Source organism: Corapipo altera, unplaced genomic scaffold, assembly GCF_003945725.1.
Source record: "Corapipo altera isolate COAL_440 unplaced genomic scaffold, ASM394572v1 0, whole genome shotgun sequence".
NCBI classification, from domain to species: domain Eukaryota; kingdom Metazoa; phylum Chordata; class Aves; order Passeriformes; family Pipridae; genus Corapipo; species Corapipo altera.
The window spans coordinates 32,816,660-32,835,911 of NW_020884872.1; the positions used below are offsets into that span (position 1 = coordinate 32,816,660).

General features: G+C 38.7%; 1 protein-coding gene across 2 annotated transcripts in view; it reads right to left on the reverse strand.

The window, feature by feature from the left end:
• The window catches only part of OCA2 (OCA2 melanosomal transmembrane protein), a 173,474-nt gene that overhangs the window by 111,855 nt on the left and 42,367 nt on the right, over positions 1–19,252 (reverse strand). For both annotated transcript variants that reach the window (XM_027646668.1, XM_027646676.1), the window contains 5 exons: positions 8,487–8,558; positions 7,570–7,635; positions 6,431–6,487; positions 3,132–3,256; positions 110–248 (listed from right to left, as the gene is read on the reverse strand). In XM_027646668.1, coding sequence (XP_027502469.1) covers positions 110–248; positions 3,132–3,256; positions 6,431–6,487; positions 7,570–7,635; positions 8,487–8,558 — 459 coding nt within the window. The remainder of the gene's footprint in view (positions 1–109; positions 249–3,131; positions 3,257–6,430; positions 6,488–7,569; positions 7,636–8,486; positions 8,559–19,252) is intronic.

Consider the following 19,252-nt stretch of genomic DNA (forward strand, 5'->3'; position numbering starts at 1 on the left):
ACGAGGATTATGTTCTGTTTATATGGCTGTCTGGGGAAAAGAAGTATCAACACCGAATAAGTCAATATCACCACTTAATTTTAGTAGCCAAACAGACCGCAGTATGTACCTTCTTTCTCAGCTCCTGTTTTGAAACAATAATCACATTTGGAGGATCCCCAACAGCAGTGGCAGCCCCTCCAATATTTGTGAAGATTACTTCTGCAATCAGGACGTGCCTAGGATCAAGATTAAGTACTTCACAGAGCCTGTGGTATAAAGACAATGAAATTAACTTCTTACACTATGCATAAATTGCCTTGAATCTTAAAATTTACACATAGCAGTCTTCACACAGTTACTTCAACTCACACAAATTACATTTATGCACAAACCCACATAACCCACTCATTTCTAAGTAGATGTTTGAGTTTAAACATGGGCTGTGGCAATAAAGGCTGAAAGTTAAAATCACATCTAAGCACTTTAGAATAAGGAACTCTCCTCACAACTTATCAAGACATTGCTCGAGAACATAAAGATGGAGGTCACACTGAAATTATTACCCCCTCTACCTAATACGGGATGAGGGAAAGAGTGGGTAGCAAGAATGCTCTCTCAGTATTGCTCTCACTGCAGTGCTGTCACACAATTCCCTGAAGGAAGGGTTGAGCTTCGCTGTTCAGTCTAAGTCTGTATTATTAAAACCTATATTTCAAAGAGAAGAGTGTATTGCACAAAAGCTTAATTTGATTCACTTGTGTTAGCACCAAGTGTCAATTTAAAACCCAGAAAAAACACTGTCAGATGACATATATATCAGCACATAAAAACTCCAGAAAACAATAACTCTGCAAAAATACACTCTTTTCCCAACAGTTTGAAATCATTCAGCTAAAAAATACTTTGTAATACAACAGGCCCAAATATATTAATTGTGGTACAAGACCACAACCGTACTTGTATTTTAACTCCGTTGCTCCTTGATTTCCAAATATTTAAAAATATAACCTTAACTTTCCTTTAATGATTCTTTCTTTCTGATGGACTTGAAATGAGAACTCTGACGTAAGTCAGGAAAGACTAAACCCAAAGTATAAAACCATCAGACTGTGTTAGCTATATGTCAGGGTCACAATTTTCAGTTTGCTTGCCCTGGTTATATAACTCCTCATGTACAATTGTTAGCCTTTTCTAGTTCCCAATAATAAAGTATCTTGAAAATAAATTACAGCTAAAAGGGGTAAATATTACCTTTTTTATCAGCTTACTACAAAATGCAGAGTGAAACAAGCATAATGGTTTATGCCTTATTAAAGGAAATAGAAAGCCATATATTCATAAGTCGGTAAGATTTCTGTGAGCTTTATCTCCATGGCAATGACTGCACAGTGCAACACAGTGAAGCTGTAGACAATGGCAGTAATATAAAAACAAAAAAGGATGCCCAGCATGAAGCTTTTTGAGCTAGGCAATTGTTTGGTTTTAGTAGGTGAGTTAAAACTTTATGTTAGCTTTGATAGTGATTCAAATACAAATGTTTCCCACATACTGAGTTTCCCCTCCTTCAGTGTCACAAGCTCATTTAGTATAAAACTAACGTACTTGGTATACATTTAGTATGACAGTCCATTACATAAAGTGAGGCTACAAAGAGGCTCTCACTTCACAAGGGTCCACATGGAGAAGGCAAGGGGCAACAAGTACAAGGGAGAGATTTCATCTTAACATAAGAAAAAAAGAATTTGCGGTTAACCACTGGAACAACCTTCCCAGGAATGTAGTGGAGTCCCATTGCTGGTGGTTTTCAAGATTTGACTGAAGAGTGACAGATAATCTCATCCAGGCTTCCTTTCCCATGAAAGCTCGGACCAGAAGGTCTTTTGAGGTCCTGTCAACCTGGGCTATTCTATGATTCTTCAAAAACACAATAAAAGATACAGTAGCTCTGCCTCTGAAAACCTTTTTATGCTACATTAATCTCTGGATTTCAAACTATTTCCAATTATAGAGCATGGTACTATTAACACCAAGTTTGCAGTTTCAATCCCCTGTATGGGCCATTCACTTAAGACTCGATGATCCTTGTGGGTCCCTTCTAACTATTTCTGTGAAATAGTTTATTCAAAATATTCTGCAACACAGCTAAAGAAAACTTAGTGTTCAGTAGTTCCAGTGCTGCTTACTGCTAGAGGTGCAAAAATTGATTGGGGTATGGCAAAGTGATCTCTTGAAAAGGTAATCGGACAGAAGACAAATGAAGCTTTCATCCACCAGCTGTTTCCCAATCTAGAATAAACTAAACTTGCAAAATATTTTGTTGCTGTTTTACACTGCATTTTAAAGTAGGGGCATATCTTAATGGAATTTTGTGTACTTTAACATGATAATGACTGCAAGCATTACATCACTTAGGATCATTTTAAAAACTCACTAGATCTTTCCAAAACTGAACTGGATTAAACAGATTTGCCAGACCAGACACAGGTTAAATTCAGGTTAAAGAGTAATTTATAATCTCATATTGATTAACTGTAGTTGGAAATCAGGTGTTATCAATTTACAGAAATCTGAAATAATTAAATTCACCATTGTCTTTTCAAAGTTCCAAATATCTAATCTCAAACTGTGAGATTAACCAGTGTCTGTTCCAATTACATGATCACCAACAGGAAGAAAATTCAGAGTCCCATATTTCAAAACAGTTGAAATCTGGATTTTTTTAAATATATTTGTCACTAGTATTAGAAGGAATAACAATTTCACTAAAACATCTAAAATTGTAGATATTAGCCAGCAAAGGATAAGACAGCTTTAACTAAAAATTCACTCTGCTTTACAGGAAAAAAATTTTGTCTACTAGGGAGTATATGGTCCAATATGCTATTGCAGTTCAGATATGAAGACGAACCAGAAAAATTAGCTGCCAAAGCAGTATAACAGGATTGATATGTGCTCAATATTAATGCAGCGGGAGAAGTTAACACTTCCCTTTGAAAGTGCCATCTTTTTTATTCTACTACAGTAAGAGTATTTGAAGTTTTGATTTCCATTTAGTTGATCAAAAAAAGTCGAAACAAGCATTTGCACACATGTTTACTACTGATTGCTGGCTATAAAAGACCAAGTCCAAAACCATAACAATAAAATACCTTATGGTTACTGGAGTGAAGAGCAGCATAGTGGTAACATTGTCCAAAAATGCAGAAAGAATTGCAGCAATGAGGCACAGAAGGGTAATCATGGCCCATACCTTGCCTCTAGAGAACCGATAAGCCTAGTGAAAAAAAAAAAAAGAAACAAAATTAAGGGACTAGATCACTCCAGCTTAGTTTTCAAAAAACAATAGATAAAACAACTTGATCAAAGTTGAGCAACAGTGAGCTCAGAGCATTTACTATTCCATGAACCTCCAACAGCACCCTCTCCAGTATTAACTAATTTAGCAGAAAAACATTTCATGGAAGTGGGTAAACATTCCCATTACGCAAATGAAGAAACAAGTCTGAAGAAATTTCATGCTCTGCTGCCAGCCATGAATGGGGTCTGTGGCAGGAGCAGGGCTGAGCCCCCATCTTCTGCCTGCATGCCCAGGTAGACTAACATGGCTTAGATCTCTTATCCCCTCCACAAGCTGGCACACATCCCCCATCCTCAGAGCAGCACTGCCAGGGCTACACAGACTGGGCATCTGTATAGGCAGAGATTGTGTTCACATACGGTTTGGTTAGGGGTTTTGTTCAAAGCAGTCCTCCTTGTCACTTTTGATTTCTTTCTTTCCACACTTCTGAAGAAAATGAAGCTTTGCAGCAGATGAAAGTGTTCCTCATCCTGGGCACTATTTACCCTACAAACAATCCTTCAGAACAGGTCAAGTGGAGAGAATTGAAGTCTCCATAATCCAGCAACCAGGAACTGTTTTGTGAACAGTTGGCACAGGCCAAGGGCCCTCATCCTTCCTGACCCTCAAGGCAGAATGGTGGGTGTTTTGAGAGTAAACTGACAGCCAGTGATGCAGCCAGGACCTGCCTGAAGAATATCAAGGAAGGTTACAGAGCCCTGGGAGTGGTGATGAGGAACTCTAGAGCTCGAGGTTTTTTTTCATCAATCCCCCCATCAAAGAGAAGGGGTTTGAAAGGGCTAGTCAGATCTCATGAATCAACAAATGGTAACAGGACTGGTGCCACAGCGGGGGATTCAGTTACTTAGCCCACAGGACTTCCTTTGAGAAACAGTCTATTGGGGGCTGATGGGGTCCTTCTATCAGAGAAGAGGAACAGTACCTTTGATCGTAGGTTTGCCAAGCTGGTGAAAAGGACTTTAAACTAAAGTTTCCAGAGAAGGGGACCTCAGTCCTCTCAATCTCACTCCTACCAGTTTGATGGCAGTGCCAGCAAGATATGGTCAGAGTTTGAAAAGAGATCACAGGTCAACAGGAGAGCACCTGGAGATCACCACAAAGGAATTCTAGCCACTCCAGACACTAAATCAGCTTCATCAGGGGCACAATTTAAGTCCCCCCTATGCAAACAGCACCTAGCATGGGTAATAAATAAATTATAGACATGTGCATGCTGCAGGGCTATAATCTTATTGGCATCACAGAGACATGATGAGATGGCTTCTATGACTGCAGTTTTGGAATGGAAGGAAACAGCCTTTTTAGGAAGGACAGGCAGGGCAGGTGAGGAGAGAGTGTTACCTTCTATGTCAATGACCAGCTGGAGTGTATGGAACTCTGTCTGGGGATGGATGAGGAACTGACCAAGAGTTTATGGATCAGGATTAAAGGGATGGCAGGGAGAGGTGACATTATAGTGGGGGTCTGCTACAGGCCACCCAACCAGGAAGACCGAGCAGATGAGGAGGCGTTCTATACACAGGTAGGAGGAGCCTAAGGTTCACAAGCCCCAGTGGGGGGACTTCAATGTCCCCGGTATCTGTTGGAGGGGCAATACAGGAGGGCATAAGTAATCCAGGAGTTTCCTGAACTGCATTGCTGATAACTTCCTCCTGTAAGCAAAAGAGGAGACAACGAGATATTATTCTGGACCTCATTCTCACCAACAAGGAGGGACTTCTGAGGAATATGAACTTCAAAGGCAGCTTTGGCTGCAGTGACCATGAACTGGTGGAGTTCAAGATCATTATTGCAAACAGGAGGGTGCATAAGCAAGCTCACTAACCTGGCCTTATAAAGAGCCTCTTCAGAGATCTACTTGGTGGAGTACCATAGGATAAAGCCCTGGAGGGGCCAGTGGAAAACTCATGAAGTTCAACAAGGCCAAGTGTAAGGTCTTGCCTGGAGATCAGGGCAATCCCAGGCACAAGAACAGGCTGGGGAGAGAGACTGAGAACAGCCTTGAGGAGAAAAACTTGGGGCTGTTGGTGAATGAGAAGCTCAACATGATACATCAGTGTGTACTAGCAGCCCAGAAAGCCAACTGAGTGCTGGGCTGCATATAAAGGGAGGTGATTCTGCCCCTCTACTCCTCTCTTGTGAGACCCTACCTGGAGTACTGCATCCAGCCCTGGGGTCCCCAACATAAGAAGGTCGTGGACCTGCTGGAGTGAGTCCAAAGGAGAGCCACAAAGATGGTCAGAAGGCTGGAGCACATCTCCTGTGAGAACAGGCTGAAAGAGATCTGGGTTGTTCAGTTTGGAGAAGAGAAGGCTCTAGGGTGACCTTACAGCACCTTCCAGTACCTAGGGAGGGCCTAGAGGAGAGCTGGGGAGGGTCTTTTGACAAAGGCATGTAATGATAGGATAAGAGGAAGTCCTTTAAACTGAAAGAGGGTAGGTTTACTGTGAGGGTGGTGAAGCACAGGAACAGGTTTCGCACAGAAGTTGTGGATGCCCCATCCCAGTAAGTGTTCAAGGTCAGGTTGGATGGGGCTTTAAGCAGCCTGGCCTAGTGGAAGGTGTCCCTGGTCATGGCAGGGGGGGTTGGAACTAGATGATTAAGGTTCCTTCCAACCCAAACCGTTTTATGAATCTATGACTATGATTCAATGAATAACGCTTTTCATGTAATCTTTTGTTCTGCTACTGTAAAAAGGTCTGTGGCCATATTTCATGTGTGATCATAAAGCTAATGATAGTTCCCATATTTCTTTTCTCCCATTGCCAGGCATAAGTAGAGATTTCAGTTACAGTAGAACTGTGATCCTGGGGAAGTTAGTGAAATAACTCAGCTTTATACTGTCCATATGTTTGTGTACCCTACTGGGGGCCTTTAACTTTCTCCTCTAGAAACAGAATTGCATTAAGGGCTTCCTTTCATCCTTAAAAGATTTTTCCAATATTACAAGTTGACCACTATCATTTCTAGTGTGACAAGTATACATTACCCTAAGCAAGGTTCTTCGAAGACAGTGCTTGGTGTAACATATTAGCATAAATACTAACTTGATTAATCCAGAAATAATTACAAGCACCAAAACAAACCTACCTTTACTGCACAGTAATCAAAGAATCCAGTCTCTGAAAATATGGCCACCAAAACCATCTACAAAAAGAGGAAGAAAAATATAATAACTTGCAACAGCATTATTACTCAAAAACAAAGTGAAGCAGTTTGTGATACTGAAAAATGTACTTCTTATCTGACACAGCTCTGAGCATCTGATCACCTTCATATTAGAATGTCCACTACAGCTGCCAGATATCTCTAGTTAATACATCACATGGTGAAATTTACTTCTCAGCATAAGCAGTCCGTAAATGTCATACTAGTCTGGTTGAATTTTATTCATAGTGACCAAGTAGGCATCATACATTAACTACTCAATGTATTTCCCTTATGTCATTAATCAAGAAAAACCAATAGGTCTATTTGCTTTCTGCAGTAATTCTCCACAGAGTACAGAAGATAGTGGCTTCAAGAATTACTTGCATTTTCTCACATGTCTGGGAAGTTTCCTGTCCTTCTATCTTTGCTCCCATCAGAATATTTTTTTTTGCTTTCTTTTTCTGTGGGGAAGGTGGGGAGCAGGGACCAGTGTCAGGAAATAAGAAAAGCTCAGAATGGCAACAGATAATTGTAATTTTGTCTCTGTATATTTTATATTTTGTGCTAGAGTTCAATAGCACTTGGACAACTCTTTTTACCAGAAATAGCTCTGAGCAAAGTGATTAAAATAATACATGATTATAATCTAATCAGATATTTCTTCTCCATTTCTGGCTTGCTTTTTTGTTGCTCCAAACATAGGAATGACTAAGATAAAGAAAACCAGTTTTCCAGCAAAGTGTGTTTGAGGAAGTTTTTGAGTAAACAAAATTAAAAAGATAAATGAGAGTGATAATACTTGCCCCTTAAATGGGTCTTTCCATTTATAGACCCTGAGGATGTTTTTAGCATGTTATCAAAACAATTTCACAGATTAAAAAAAAAAATAGAAAAGGAACAACATTTCAAAAGACTCAGGGATTTGATCATCCTCCATTTTGGTAAATTCCTTAAGGCCCAAATTTTCATCGTAAGTTATCTCAGTAAAGTGCAATTAACAAAATATTTTAAAAGAAAACATCTCTGTATTGAATTTCATTCTTTCAGCACATTTAGAGCAAAAGGCACATGTTTGTTACCATTCCAAACAGCAATGCCAGTGTCTCATAGTCAATCCACTCCACCACTTTGACCATACTTGGCCTCTGCAATCAGAAAATACAATTACCAGTGAATGCTACAAAACACCTAAGTTGTGATTAGCTATGAAATACAAACTCCACTTAATTGATGAACCATTTAAATAAGCTGTGATGGAAATTAATAAGTGTTCTTATAAGGTACACAAAAGGACTCTGTATTATTGCCATTACTACTGTATTATTACTAATTCAAAGTACTGCTGGCGTCCTAAGTGGGTCATTAGCAAAAGCCTACGTTAGGCTATAGGTTGGTCTAGTTGTTCCTTACATGGCATTACAGAAATAAAAAATAACCAAATTATATGGTACACTCCAGTTTCCTTTTGCTAAGGGAACAAAAGCATACCACTTCACCTGTGAACAAACTGGAGGGAATTTAAGGGAACATAGCAATGATGTGGCTATGAGAAAAACAGAGAACATCAATCTGAATTTTCACTATATATCAGCTAAGAGTAAGCAGTGAGGAAACAAAAGAGTTGGAACATGCAAGCATGAAGTGTAATTATTTGGGGTAGTTTAAAGCAATGTATTTCCATTTTGGTTTGCTTGGTAGCCTAACATTACTGAAAATAACAGTATTAAACAAACTCTGAATTAAGCTGAAAATGGTTGTACTCCACTTCCTGGAAATCAAAACAAAAAAGCATTTACCAGACTTTTTTGTACCCTCCTTGTCTATACAGTAGCCTGTCTGACTTGTTTTTCCATCCCAGTATCTGTCCAACCATCTCTCCTTCTTAAAAAAACGCTACTCTGTCATGTGCCCAATCACAAAAGGGCAAATATGAAAGTTTATGATACCTGACACCATACCCAAAACCAAAGTGAGCACTTACAGTTTGGTAACTTACCTCCCCAACAATAGCTAAGGCTGCTAAAGCTGCCAAAGAGCCCAACATCGCCGCAAGGGTCCTGTGAACAATCTGCAACAAAGGGTAAGAATTGACCAGAGACTCCTCTAAATATCTCTTTGCTATCAAAAAGGAGGAGGGAAAAGGATAGAAATTGCTGTAGTCAATTCTTTTCTTGGTTTGTTTGGGCTTTTTTTCTGACCAGAGAATGGTTAATTACCTTGCCTTAATATGGGATGTTATTAAAATCAAACCAAACCAAAAACCAATCAAACAAAAAAAACCCTAAAACCCATAAAAAACCAAACCAAAACAACAGCAACAACAATGAAAAAACAAACAAAAAACCATCCAAACAAAAAGAAACCCACAAAAAAAATGCCTGTGCAAACCCTGCTAGGAAGTCTCATCTCTATTCTCCAGGTAGAGATGGAACTTCAGCACCAGTTTCTTATGTTTGCCAGCAGTTCACCCAAGAAAGAAAGCAATTCATCTTCCCTAACTTAAGGATCAAAAAGCATAGTCCTGTTGGCTTCCCTTCACAGCCCATGGGAAGAAGATGCATGCCTAGGAGGTGCTCCACCTGATTCTTTATAGGTGCTTGTTAAGCAAGAACGCCCTGAAAATGTGTTGTTTTCTCCAAGTGCTCATTTGTAGTTATGTCTGGAAGATCACAGATTGTGTAAAATAACTCAGTTAAGTAAGAATGTAATTAATGAAAATCACACTACAAAAGACCAAATCTAATAAACAGTTTTTACTATTAATGTATTTAAATATTACTCTGGCACAAGTTAGAGTTATTCTTAGAAAGAAATAAGACAATCTAGAAATATTTCATTTGCTGCCAACTTCATAAAAAGTATTTTGCTGAAAAGAAATAGTAGGATGAGGGCATCTCAAGACCTTCCTGTGTGCTTGTAAAGGAAAAGCAAAATTTGATTTTGTTTTTCCTCCATGAAAATAGATTTTTAACAGAAATGGTAAATAACTACACAATTTACCAAATTCATCATCATGGCTGGGCTTCGTGGACGAAGATTTGGGAAGGGCTCTACCCGCATTTGCTACAAGCACACTGGTGGCTAAGAAGGCCAATTGCAGATAGACACGTCTGGTTGCAAAAGGCACAGCAGAAAGACTCCTTAGGTGGTATATTCTGCAAGACATGATTCTTTCTGCATTGTCTTTTCTCCTCAAGAGTGATCCTGCGTGCTTTCTCAAAAGCATCAGCAGCGTTATAGATGGTGTGTCTCCAGACGTCCCAGTTGGAAGCCAGAGTAGACCAGTTGTGCTGATCAATAAGGCCAAGGCTGAGATGTTGTTTCAGGGAGTCCTTGTATCTTCTCTTCGGGGCTCAGGAGTAAAGAAAAAATATGTCTCGTTCGCTGTTTTTCTTCAAAATTCACTGAAGAATAACCTACTTATATGATTATGCAGGAGAATAGACCAAGGTTTTTATGTCCTAATAACCTAAAAGTACATAGCATAGATTTCAGCTCCCCCAGAAAATGTGTGTAATAAATCACAGGTGCATTTTTAATTTCCAGTTTCAGAGGATTACATGTACATACACATATGGCCCTTCTGATTCTGCAAAGGTGGGGAGTATTTGATAATGTTTGATAGTCCTTGTGTCTGACGATCGGGTGCAGCAATTAGACCTTACAGCTATCTCCAATAAAAGATGCCAAGTAGAGACGTCTATTAGGGAAGGGGATCAGCTTCTTACCAGAGCAAAGGAAGTTCAAGTGTAAGCTACTGGGAAATCCTCAGACTGAAGGTTTTCTCCTCATCTAATCACCACCCACGTTAGATAGCTCTTTTGCAGTTCTCAGAAAGATATCATAGGTTTCCTGAGACTTGTTTGGCTATGGATTTTTTGCATGTTTCCACATAAACATTTTTGCTGTCACTTCTGTATACTTAATTGCATACACTGGGTTGACTGCATTTTCGGTTTCCAAGAGTTTGCTGTCACCTATGGGTGAAGTTTGCTTTAATTTCTGGAGAAAGATGGAGATATGGAAACTGTACAAATGGAGTCATCTGTCAGTTCCTTCATTCTGTATATCCAAGAAGGATATACAAAAATACATCCTGAAGAATGAACAAAGAATATTAAGGTGCAAAGCCCTATTACAAAAAACTCATTAAATGTACAACTCTTCACTCCAGCAACCTAACAAGTGAAAGTTCTAAAGTAACAAAAAGCCTTGAAAGCACACCTATGTAAACTCTAATGTAAATATTCAAAGTTAAGATTTGGGAAGGTTTAGGAAAGAGTGGGTTATTCTCTAACTTTCTTTTCATATAAAATAAACCCCAAACAAATAATATATTTGCAAAGGCATTTTTTAAAGTCTACAAATGGAGAAATTAAGAGATGGGTGTTATAAACTGTCACACTCTTTGAACCACAGTTCCACCTAATACACATTTGGAGGTCATTATGTTAGGTAACGTTCCATTATTATTCTTTTGGAAAACAGTGCAGATCTGATCCAAACCCTTTAGAAGCTTGGCAGGAGGATTAGTATCTTTTCAGGTTGAATCTCAAAGTGTATCCATAAACAACAGTTCAAGTAGAGAATTGAAAGAACTCAGAAACAAATTAACACAAGAGATTTAATCGCAGAAAAGATGAGAGATTTAGTGGACTTCTGAATCTAAAGATATTTTTAAAGATTAAGCGAGAAATCATCTGTACTCATCTGATCCTTCTCACGCCTGAGAAAGTGCATACCCTCGTGCATTCTTTTAAAAAACAAGCAATGAGCATTGAGATGAGAAAGACAGAACAGACAAGAAACATACACAGCTTTTGGTATATCAGTTTGCATGTTAGAGTTCCTCACCTCCCAATCCAACTGCAAACCTTATAGATATGTATAAATATAATATATATGTTAATACAGACTATTAGATTATATATCATATTAAAATATTAATATATATTTATATAAATATAATACCTATAAATATACATACAAAGAGTTCATACTTTTTGTAGAAAGAGCATCTTCACCATGAACATCATTTTTTTCTGAAGAATGCCTAGCAGTGCTCACTTACTGCAACAGTAAAGGGCAGTGCCTACCTTTTACAAAGGGACAGTTCTTCCAATACAAACTGCTACTGTAAACAATGCAGCCCAGATTTCACTCTTTACAATGCACAACTCAGTTGTAGAGCTCACTGATACAGGACATTACTAGGCTAAGAGATAAAGAAATTGCAAAAATAGGAATGGATATTTACAGAATTTTATATAAGCAATGAAAATACCCAAAGCTGCAACAATTATGGTTCTTAAAAGCAGCATCAACAGTGTAGGTGTGTTGATAGCAACATCCTAGGGTCAATGCTACAGCGTCAATTCAGAATAAGTGAAGAATAGGAAAAACTTCTACAGGGATTTTGTTTCATAATTTTCTGTAGAAATTTGTCTCATGATTGCCTGCTGTGTGATAAACACAATCTGCTGAATGCTCGTTATGTATAACAGTTTCCATACTACTAGTTCAGGAGTTTATTTTAAAGTAAGAAATTAAAGCAACACAAATAATTTATTCCACAAGTTCTTGTACTTGATATTAATTAAAAATATATAATTCCAGAGATATAATGCAGTATGGATTTAGACAACCTAGGCTTTGCCCAGATTTAAATTTCGTTATCTATCTGAAAGGGCTCTGGAATCTTTACACTGCATACATCAAATCGTTTGGTAGACTACAAAAGCATCATTATAAAAATGATTCAAAGTTCCAATCACTAAATCATGTATAGTGTTCCAGGAGGTAAAAGGAAATTATTTAGAAGCCAATTGATGGTGACCTGTATGCCATTTCAGAGCACACATTTCCCAGTTGAAATCCAGGGCAGGAATATTTCCAAAATATGCTTCTGAAGAGATTTGATAAATTTTCTTTCCACAAGTCCTTCATTATAAGTGGTAAACAGCAGATGAAAGATGACTGCCAGTAATTTTGATATAAAGTTTCAAATGCAGCCTCAATTCATTTCTTATCCATTTTTTCTCCAGAGAAGCCTGTTGCATTAAACTACTTATTTTACTGATAAATTAATTTACATTTGATAGAGTGGCAGCATTGCTGCATTTCAACAAGGATGCAGTTATTACCAAGCCTATATCCACACAGAGGTTTTATGCAATTTTCACCTACCTCCAGAGTAACTCAGATCTTCGTTATAAAATCAACTGGCAAATCCCTCTTAGACTTTATAAAGTCTCTAGTTCAATTCTTTATTCTCAGGGGAACAGGAGGGAGAGAAGGGGAGTAAGATTTGCTCTAGGATATCTTTTTTCCTGACTTAATGTTTTGTGTCTCTTCCTTTTTATGTTTTAATAACGGTTTGTTTGGTTAAAAAAGATATCCTCAGCACTGGAAGATTTTTTTCAGTTTGTTTTTCCTATAGATAATCAAGACAGTATTAGCCTGAATGCCTCTGAAAATGTGTTCCTCAGTCAGATCCCTTGATGGTGTTTATCTTATAATTTGCTATCACGTACCTTATAAATTTTGGTAGTCTGCTTTGCCTTCGAGCTATTTTAGCAGGATACAGATGAAACTTTAGTCTTTCATGTGTACACATATTTGATTCACTCATAAGTGGATCAAAAAATCCCATAGTTTGGAAAATTAATGCCAAAGACTAAAACTAGCATCAGAAGTTGAAATCAAAACTGAAAATCACAGAAAAACAATGGTAATTTAGCTAACTAATTTAGGTAATTTTTCCTGTCAAGCAACATAACTGAAAATTTGGGCTTATGTTAGAAAACAAGTATTAAAAAAAGCCTTGCTGTACTTTGAATTCTGTCCTGCTGCAGATGGACTTCAAAGCTGAATGGTATCAAATTCTCAATTCACAGAAATTTGCTTTATTTCTGGCAAATTGCACAATTTGGACAGAACGTAGAGCAACAGATTAGAAATACAGGATATAGTCAGATACTCATGAGGTTAGAGCAGCAGCAAAGGAAGGTCTGTGGTCCCAGATATATTTACTTGACTTTCTACATGCCACCTACAGTAAAGAGACTGTCTGACCAGTACCAGTTAGTGAAAGCAGAGCAACACACCTCCTGTATCCCCCTTGCGGGGGATGTGTCTTAACAGCAAGTGCTAAATGAATGGTAACATGAAATTAATTGTCTTAGAATTACTTAGTTAAACAGTAGCATTTGTAGGGATTTTAATGAGGCAAAAGGGACCTGCTTGACATAGTTTAGAGAGTACGACTTATGCTGATGCAGTATTCAGGGATGGGCTAAAGTAGATCTTAAAGCAAGCATGTAGGGTACCGCTGCTGATAGATGATCACAGAAATCAGTGACAGCAAGAACAGCTATTTTTAGCTTTGTCTGCAGATTAGGACTATTCATATGTATTCTATACATGCAGACATGTGAATCCTATAATAAGACTTCACATTTGGTTAAATATTTAGAAAATCTTGTTATTAATCTCACTTTTGTAAGTCAAAATACGTCAAAAACACATCACTGTACATCATTATGCCTTGCTTGGAAAAAAAAAATAAAATCCTGGACCAAAAGCTTACTCATTTTTACAAGAAATCAATGGTGATTCAGTATAATAGTACTACGATACACATGAAATATGTGACCAAGACCAGTTTAGAGCAGACTGGAGAAATCTGTAGATTTAGAAACATTAGCTGCGTATTTTAGTACTAACATGCCTTCTTATTAATTGCACAATAAATGGCTGGTGGAACTATGAAAATAATATTCCTTATACATTCAATAAGCTCTTTTAAAGACAAATTCCCAACCCCAAAACGCTTATTTTTTTTAATGGAAACATTAGATTCTGTAGCAAACTTTGTAACTCCTGAAGAACATCTACACAACCCCAAGGTAAGAAAGTACCCATCCATTGCATTCTGCTATAATACCCATTTCCACTAAGATAGTATGCCAAATCACTTGTTCTGATTCGATGTCAGTGGAGGAAGTCCTGATATAAACAGCCCTGCCTTAAGGAAAGTCATAGAAGGCATCAATCTACCACTTCCTGATGCAATGCTTCACAACATAGGAGGACACTACACAAGATTATCTAAAATAGAAAGTTATTAAAAGTAGTATTATATGGTGTCCAAGACAATGCCTGTAATAGTTCACTTTTATCCCTCTGGTACATTAAGTGAACTGGCTAAGAAATACAAGGTATATTAGGAGTTTTATCTAGGAAAGATGGCCCTGAAATTCTATGATTAGGTAACTACATAAATTTTCATCAACTGACATCAATTCTGTATATGTGTAAAACATAGTGCATAGAAGAGAGAGAGATAAATTTCAGAAGATCAAATTATTTTCTGTGAAAAAATAATCTGATTACAGAATCACAGAATATGAGTTGGAAGGGGCCTACAAGGATCAATGATTCCAAATCCTGGCACTGCACAAGACCATCCCCAAGAGTCACACCGTGTGCCTGAGATTATTGTCCAAGTGTTTCTTGAACTCTATCAGGCTTGGTGCTGTGACCACTTCCCTGCAGAGCCTGTTCCAGTGCCCAATCACCTTCTGGGTGAAGAATCTTTTTCTAATACTTACCCTAAACCTCCCCTGATGCAACTTCAGGCCATTCCCTTGGTTTCAGTCACTGGTCACTGCAGAGAGGAGACCAGTGTTTGCTCCTGCTCTTACCTTCACAAGGAAGTTGTAGACTGAGGGGATGAGGTCTCCCCTCAGTCTCTCTTCTCCAGGCTCAACACACCAAGTGACCAAGTGACTCTCTAATGGCTTAATATCTTTCTTATATTATGGTGCCCAAAACTGCACAGAGTATTCAAGGTGAGGCCTCACCAGTGCAGAACAAAGCAGGACAATTCCCTCCCTCGACCAGCTGGTGATACTTTTCCTGATGGTCCCCAGGACAAGGTGGCCCTCCTGGCTGTCAGGGCACTGCTGACTCATATTCAACTTGCCATCGACCAAGACCCCCAGATCCCTTTCCATGGCACTGCTTTCCAGTATCTCATTCCTAGTCTGTACGGACATCCGGGATTGCCCCATCCGAGGTGCAAAATCTGGCATTTCCCCTTGTTGAACTTCGTATGGTTGGTGCTTGCCCAGCCCTCTAATTTGTCAAGGTGTCCCTGCCTTTGAGGGAGTCAGCCGCTCCTCCCAGTTTTGTGTCATCTGCAAACTGCCTTGAGTATCCCTTCCAGTCCTGCATCCAAGTCATTTAAGATGTTGAAGAGCACAGGAACCCCACTAGTGACAGATCACCAGTCTGATGTTATCCCATTCCCTATTACCATCCATGAACCAATTGCTCACCCACCACATGATGTGTTTATCCAGCTGTGTGCTGGACATTTTGTCTGGAAGGACCCTGTGAGAGACAGTATTGAAAGCTTCACTAAAATCCAGAAAGATTACATCAGCTGGCTTCCCTTGTTCAACTAGTTGGGTTATCCTGTCATAAAAGGAAATCAGATTTGATAAGCAAATAATTCCTTTCCCTCTTCTATATAGAAAATCTGTAAGTCAATTCTATACTCTTCAAACGTATTTTCTATTCCACAGCTCTATAAAAAGCATTGAATGAACAAGGTGCACAATTTGCATTTTCAGTATCTGTGAGCTTTCTTCCTCAGTGATATCGCTGCTTGCTCTTTGTAGAGAAAACCAGATGGACTAAAGCTTCATGCTGATATGGACCATTGAATTAACAGGTTCAAAGCAACCCTTTAACAATGCAGAGACAAATGTATCCCTAGTGTATGAAATGAACAAGACTGTTGAAACTCTTATGTTTTCCTACCTTAGAAACCTCGGGGGAAAACCAAAGCTGGAAAAAAGAGTGTAGAGCTAGGAAGGAAGGAGGGCATTAGTATTTGTACAAATATTGGAGAGAAGATCCAGAAGGGGGTTTAATCTTATATGATGAGGGTTAAAATGGCTGCTTGACTGCTAAGTAAAGTCTGGTTTTGAAATAACCTCCCACTTCAGAATATTAGAGTAAAAAGGGATAAAAAGGTACAGCATCATATCTAGTCAATATTTCTATTGGATTCATACAGAAGAGAGCAGGCTGCCATATCTATATCACTTCAGTCACAAGTGGATGTTTTCCAACCTCTACCTGTTGTGATGGCTCTGATGTAAGAAAAAGACACACACTCCTGTAATATTTTACCTACATAAAACATTTGCTATATGACTTAAGTAAAGAGTTCTGGTCATGAGCCAGTAAGGGACCTAGAAGATGATAAACCAAACTGCTACTGTGGGCTGACATGACCAAAGCCATTGTGTATCAACAGAATGGCCTAGCAATGAGCTTTCAGTCTTGCAGACCCTTTTGCAAGGGTCAATCCAGTCCTCCAGCACCTATCTCAGCAGGCTTAGCTGACTCCATCCACTCCACTCCATGCTTTGATACCATTCCCAATATACACCCTCATTTTTTGTGTCCTAAAAACATCATTTGTGAGGACTGAAAGACCCTCATCACATTTGCAGTTTCAGGATATTTTTTGAAACTGAAGAGGTTGCCACCATTTGTATGCCCTAGTTTTCTTGGCATTGTAAAGACTAATAAGATCGTGAATTTCTAGTAAAGCAATTTCATATAGCAAATCACCAAACTGTGGGGGAAATATGCTTTATTTTCCCTGAGTGAATCTTTGTCAGCCTCCTTTAGAGAGTAGGATAACATAACCATGTAGAATTACATCCATGCACTAAGAACAACAGCATGGCAAACCACAGTACTTGCATTACCTTTACAGGAAACTTTCTGCTCTAGCTAGCATTTCCTCTGGAGAGCCTTTCATCCCTGCCATCTCCTCTCTTCTTCACATCACTTTTCTACTCAGAATTTTTTTCCTCTTTAATTCATGCCATAACACCTCCCTTCAAGCCTGCCCCCTACACTTTCATGTTTTTTCATTCACTTTTGGCCTTGCTTTTGCTGAAAAAAGACACCATTTGAGGCCTCAAAAAGAACTGAGTGGTTCTCATTCTTGTTTGTGTGCATTAGAAGTGTATGTGTGTTCTAACAACTTGTTAAAATTTTAAGACTTCATGGCTCTCTACCCCTCTGGTTGCCGTAGGCAGGGTAGAAGCTGAACAGCAGCATTCAATTAAGCTAATTTAATGTTCTATTGCATCTCTCAAACAGAAAAGAAAGACACCAATTCACAAAATACGTAGTATGCAAGGCAGGGAAAAACATTTGTGTTTGTCAGTCTTTCACAAATTGAACAAAATGCGGTTCAAAATTAGGTTTAAAAGGCAATTGAAAATAGAAAATGGACATTCGGGAATTAGTTTTTGCATTTACTGTTGAAAATATGATTCCCATTATTTCAAAAAATCACATTCTGTGAAAAGTGGAGCCTGGGTAACAACATCTTTTAGAATAGACAATCCTACCTAGTCCTTAGAATAGCAAGCAGCACCATCCAGTGGCAATTTTTTCCTATTAAGTTCTTAATTAGGGACAATTTACATACTTCAGAAGTATCATAGCACCCAAAATAAGGTATTTTTCTTTAAAGCACACATATTTAGAGCACAGTCAGACTTTTACCAAGACAGATCTAACACTTAGACAGGCAATAGTCAGCATAAAGTCAATATTCATATTGGATTAATAATATGAAATTGTTATTATAACATATCAAGCTGGGATCCAGCTGAGAATTTTGTTTGTTATTATACTGCATTTTTGTTTGAATTGAAACTCAACTCTCATTTTTGTTTAAACTGAAACTCAACCCTTCCTCATCTTTCAGTATTTTGCTTCCTTTACACTTCTTTTGCTGCAGTTAGGGCAGGTAAAAATGACTAGTTTATCTTACTGATGCTGGTTATGTCCTTTTGTAGTCTCCTTGGTGGCAGTGGCTCTGCTCTACACAAGCAGTAGAAATCCTGGCACCTCAGGGTTACTGATTCAATGCTCCACATAAGAAACAACTTGTAATGCTCCTGCACAGCTGCTTTAAAGTAACTTTGAGCCTGTCAAAATGCACAGAGGTCACAGCCTCCTCCTAAATTAGAGAAAGGCATTAAGGAATGACAGAAAATCTTGACTGTCTGTACGGCTTAATTGGTAGCTCAGTGACAGGCTGCTCTTTCTGAGACAATATCTAGGGTACCACTTGGTGAGTATTATACTCTGGACAGAGGGATCTGCCCTATGTCTGGATCTCCTTGTTCAATCCAGTCCTCCAGCATCTAACTCACCAGGCTTTGCTGCATCTATCTGCTTGACGTGCCTTGATATCATTCCCAATGCCCACCCTCAGTTTATGTCCTAAAAGCATTACTCACGTGGACATCAAGAGTGCCCTCATTATAGTGCACCATTTCAGATAAGGGGGAGGGGAAAGTAGACTTTTGAATGGTAATCATGCTTTAGGGTTATGGGGACTCCAAATTGGATCCAAAACCACTTGCTGCCCAGGACAGATTGCAGTTAGACTGTTCCAGAAGCTAGATTTCTATTCAAAATAAGTTTTACTACTGGATTTTATGGTTTAGGTTTCCCTACTCTGGATGTAGGTTCTGTGCAACCCCCCAGAGTTACAGTATTTATGACTTTTGGGCTCTTTTACTCCCTACCATCCCCAGACCGGAGGGCAGATGAGGGGAAACTTTTATTCTTGCCCAGGGAGGTATCACTTAGACTTACCAAAGAGAGTAGGTGGTTTGTTCCAATAATCAGACCCTAATTTTCTGCCAAGTCCTA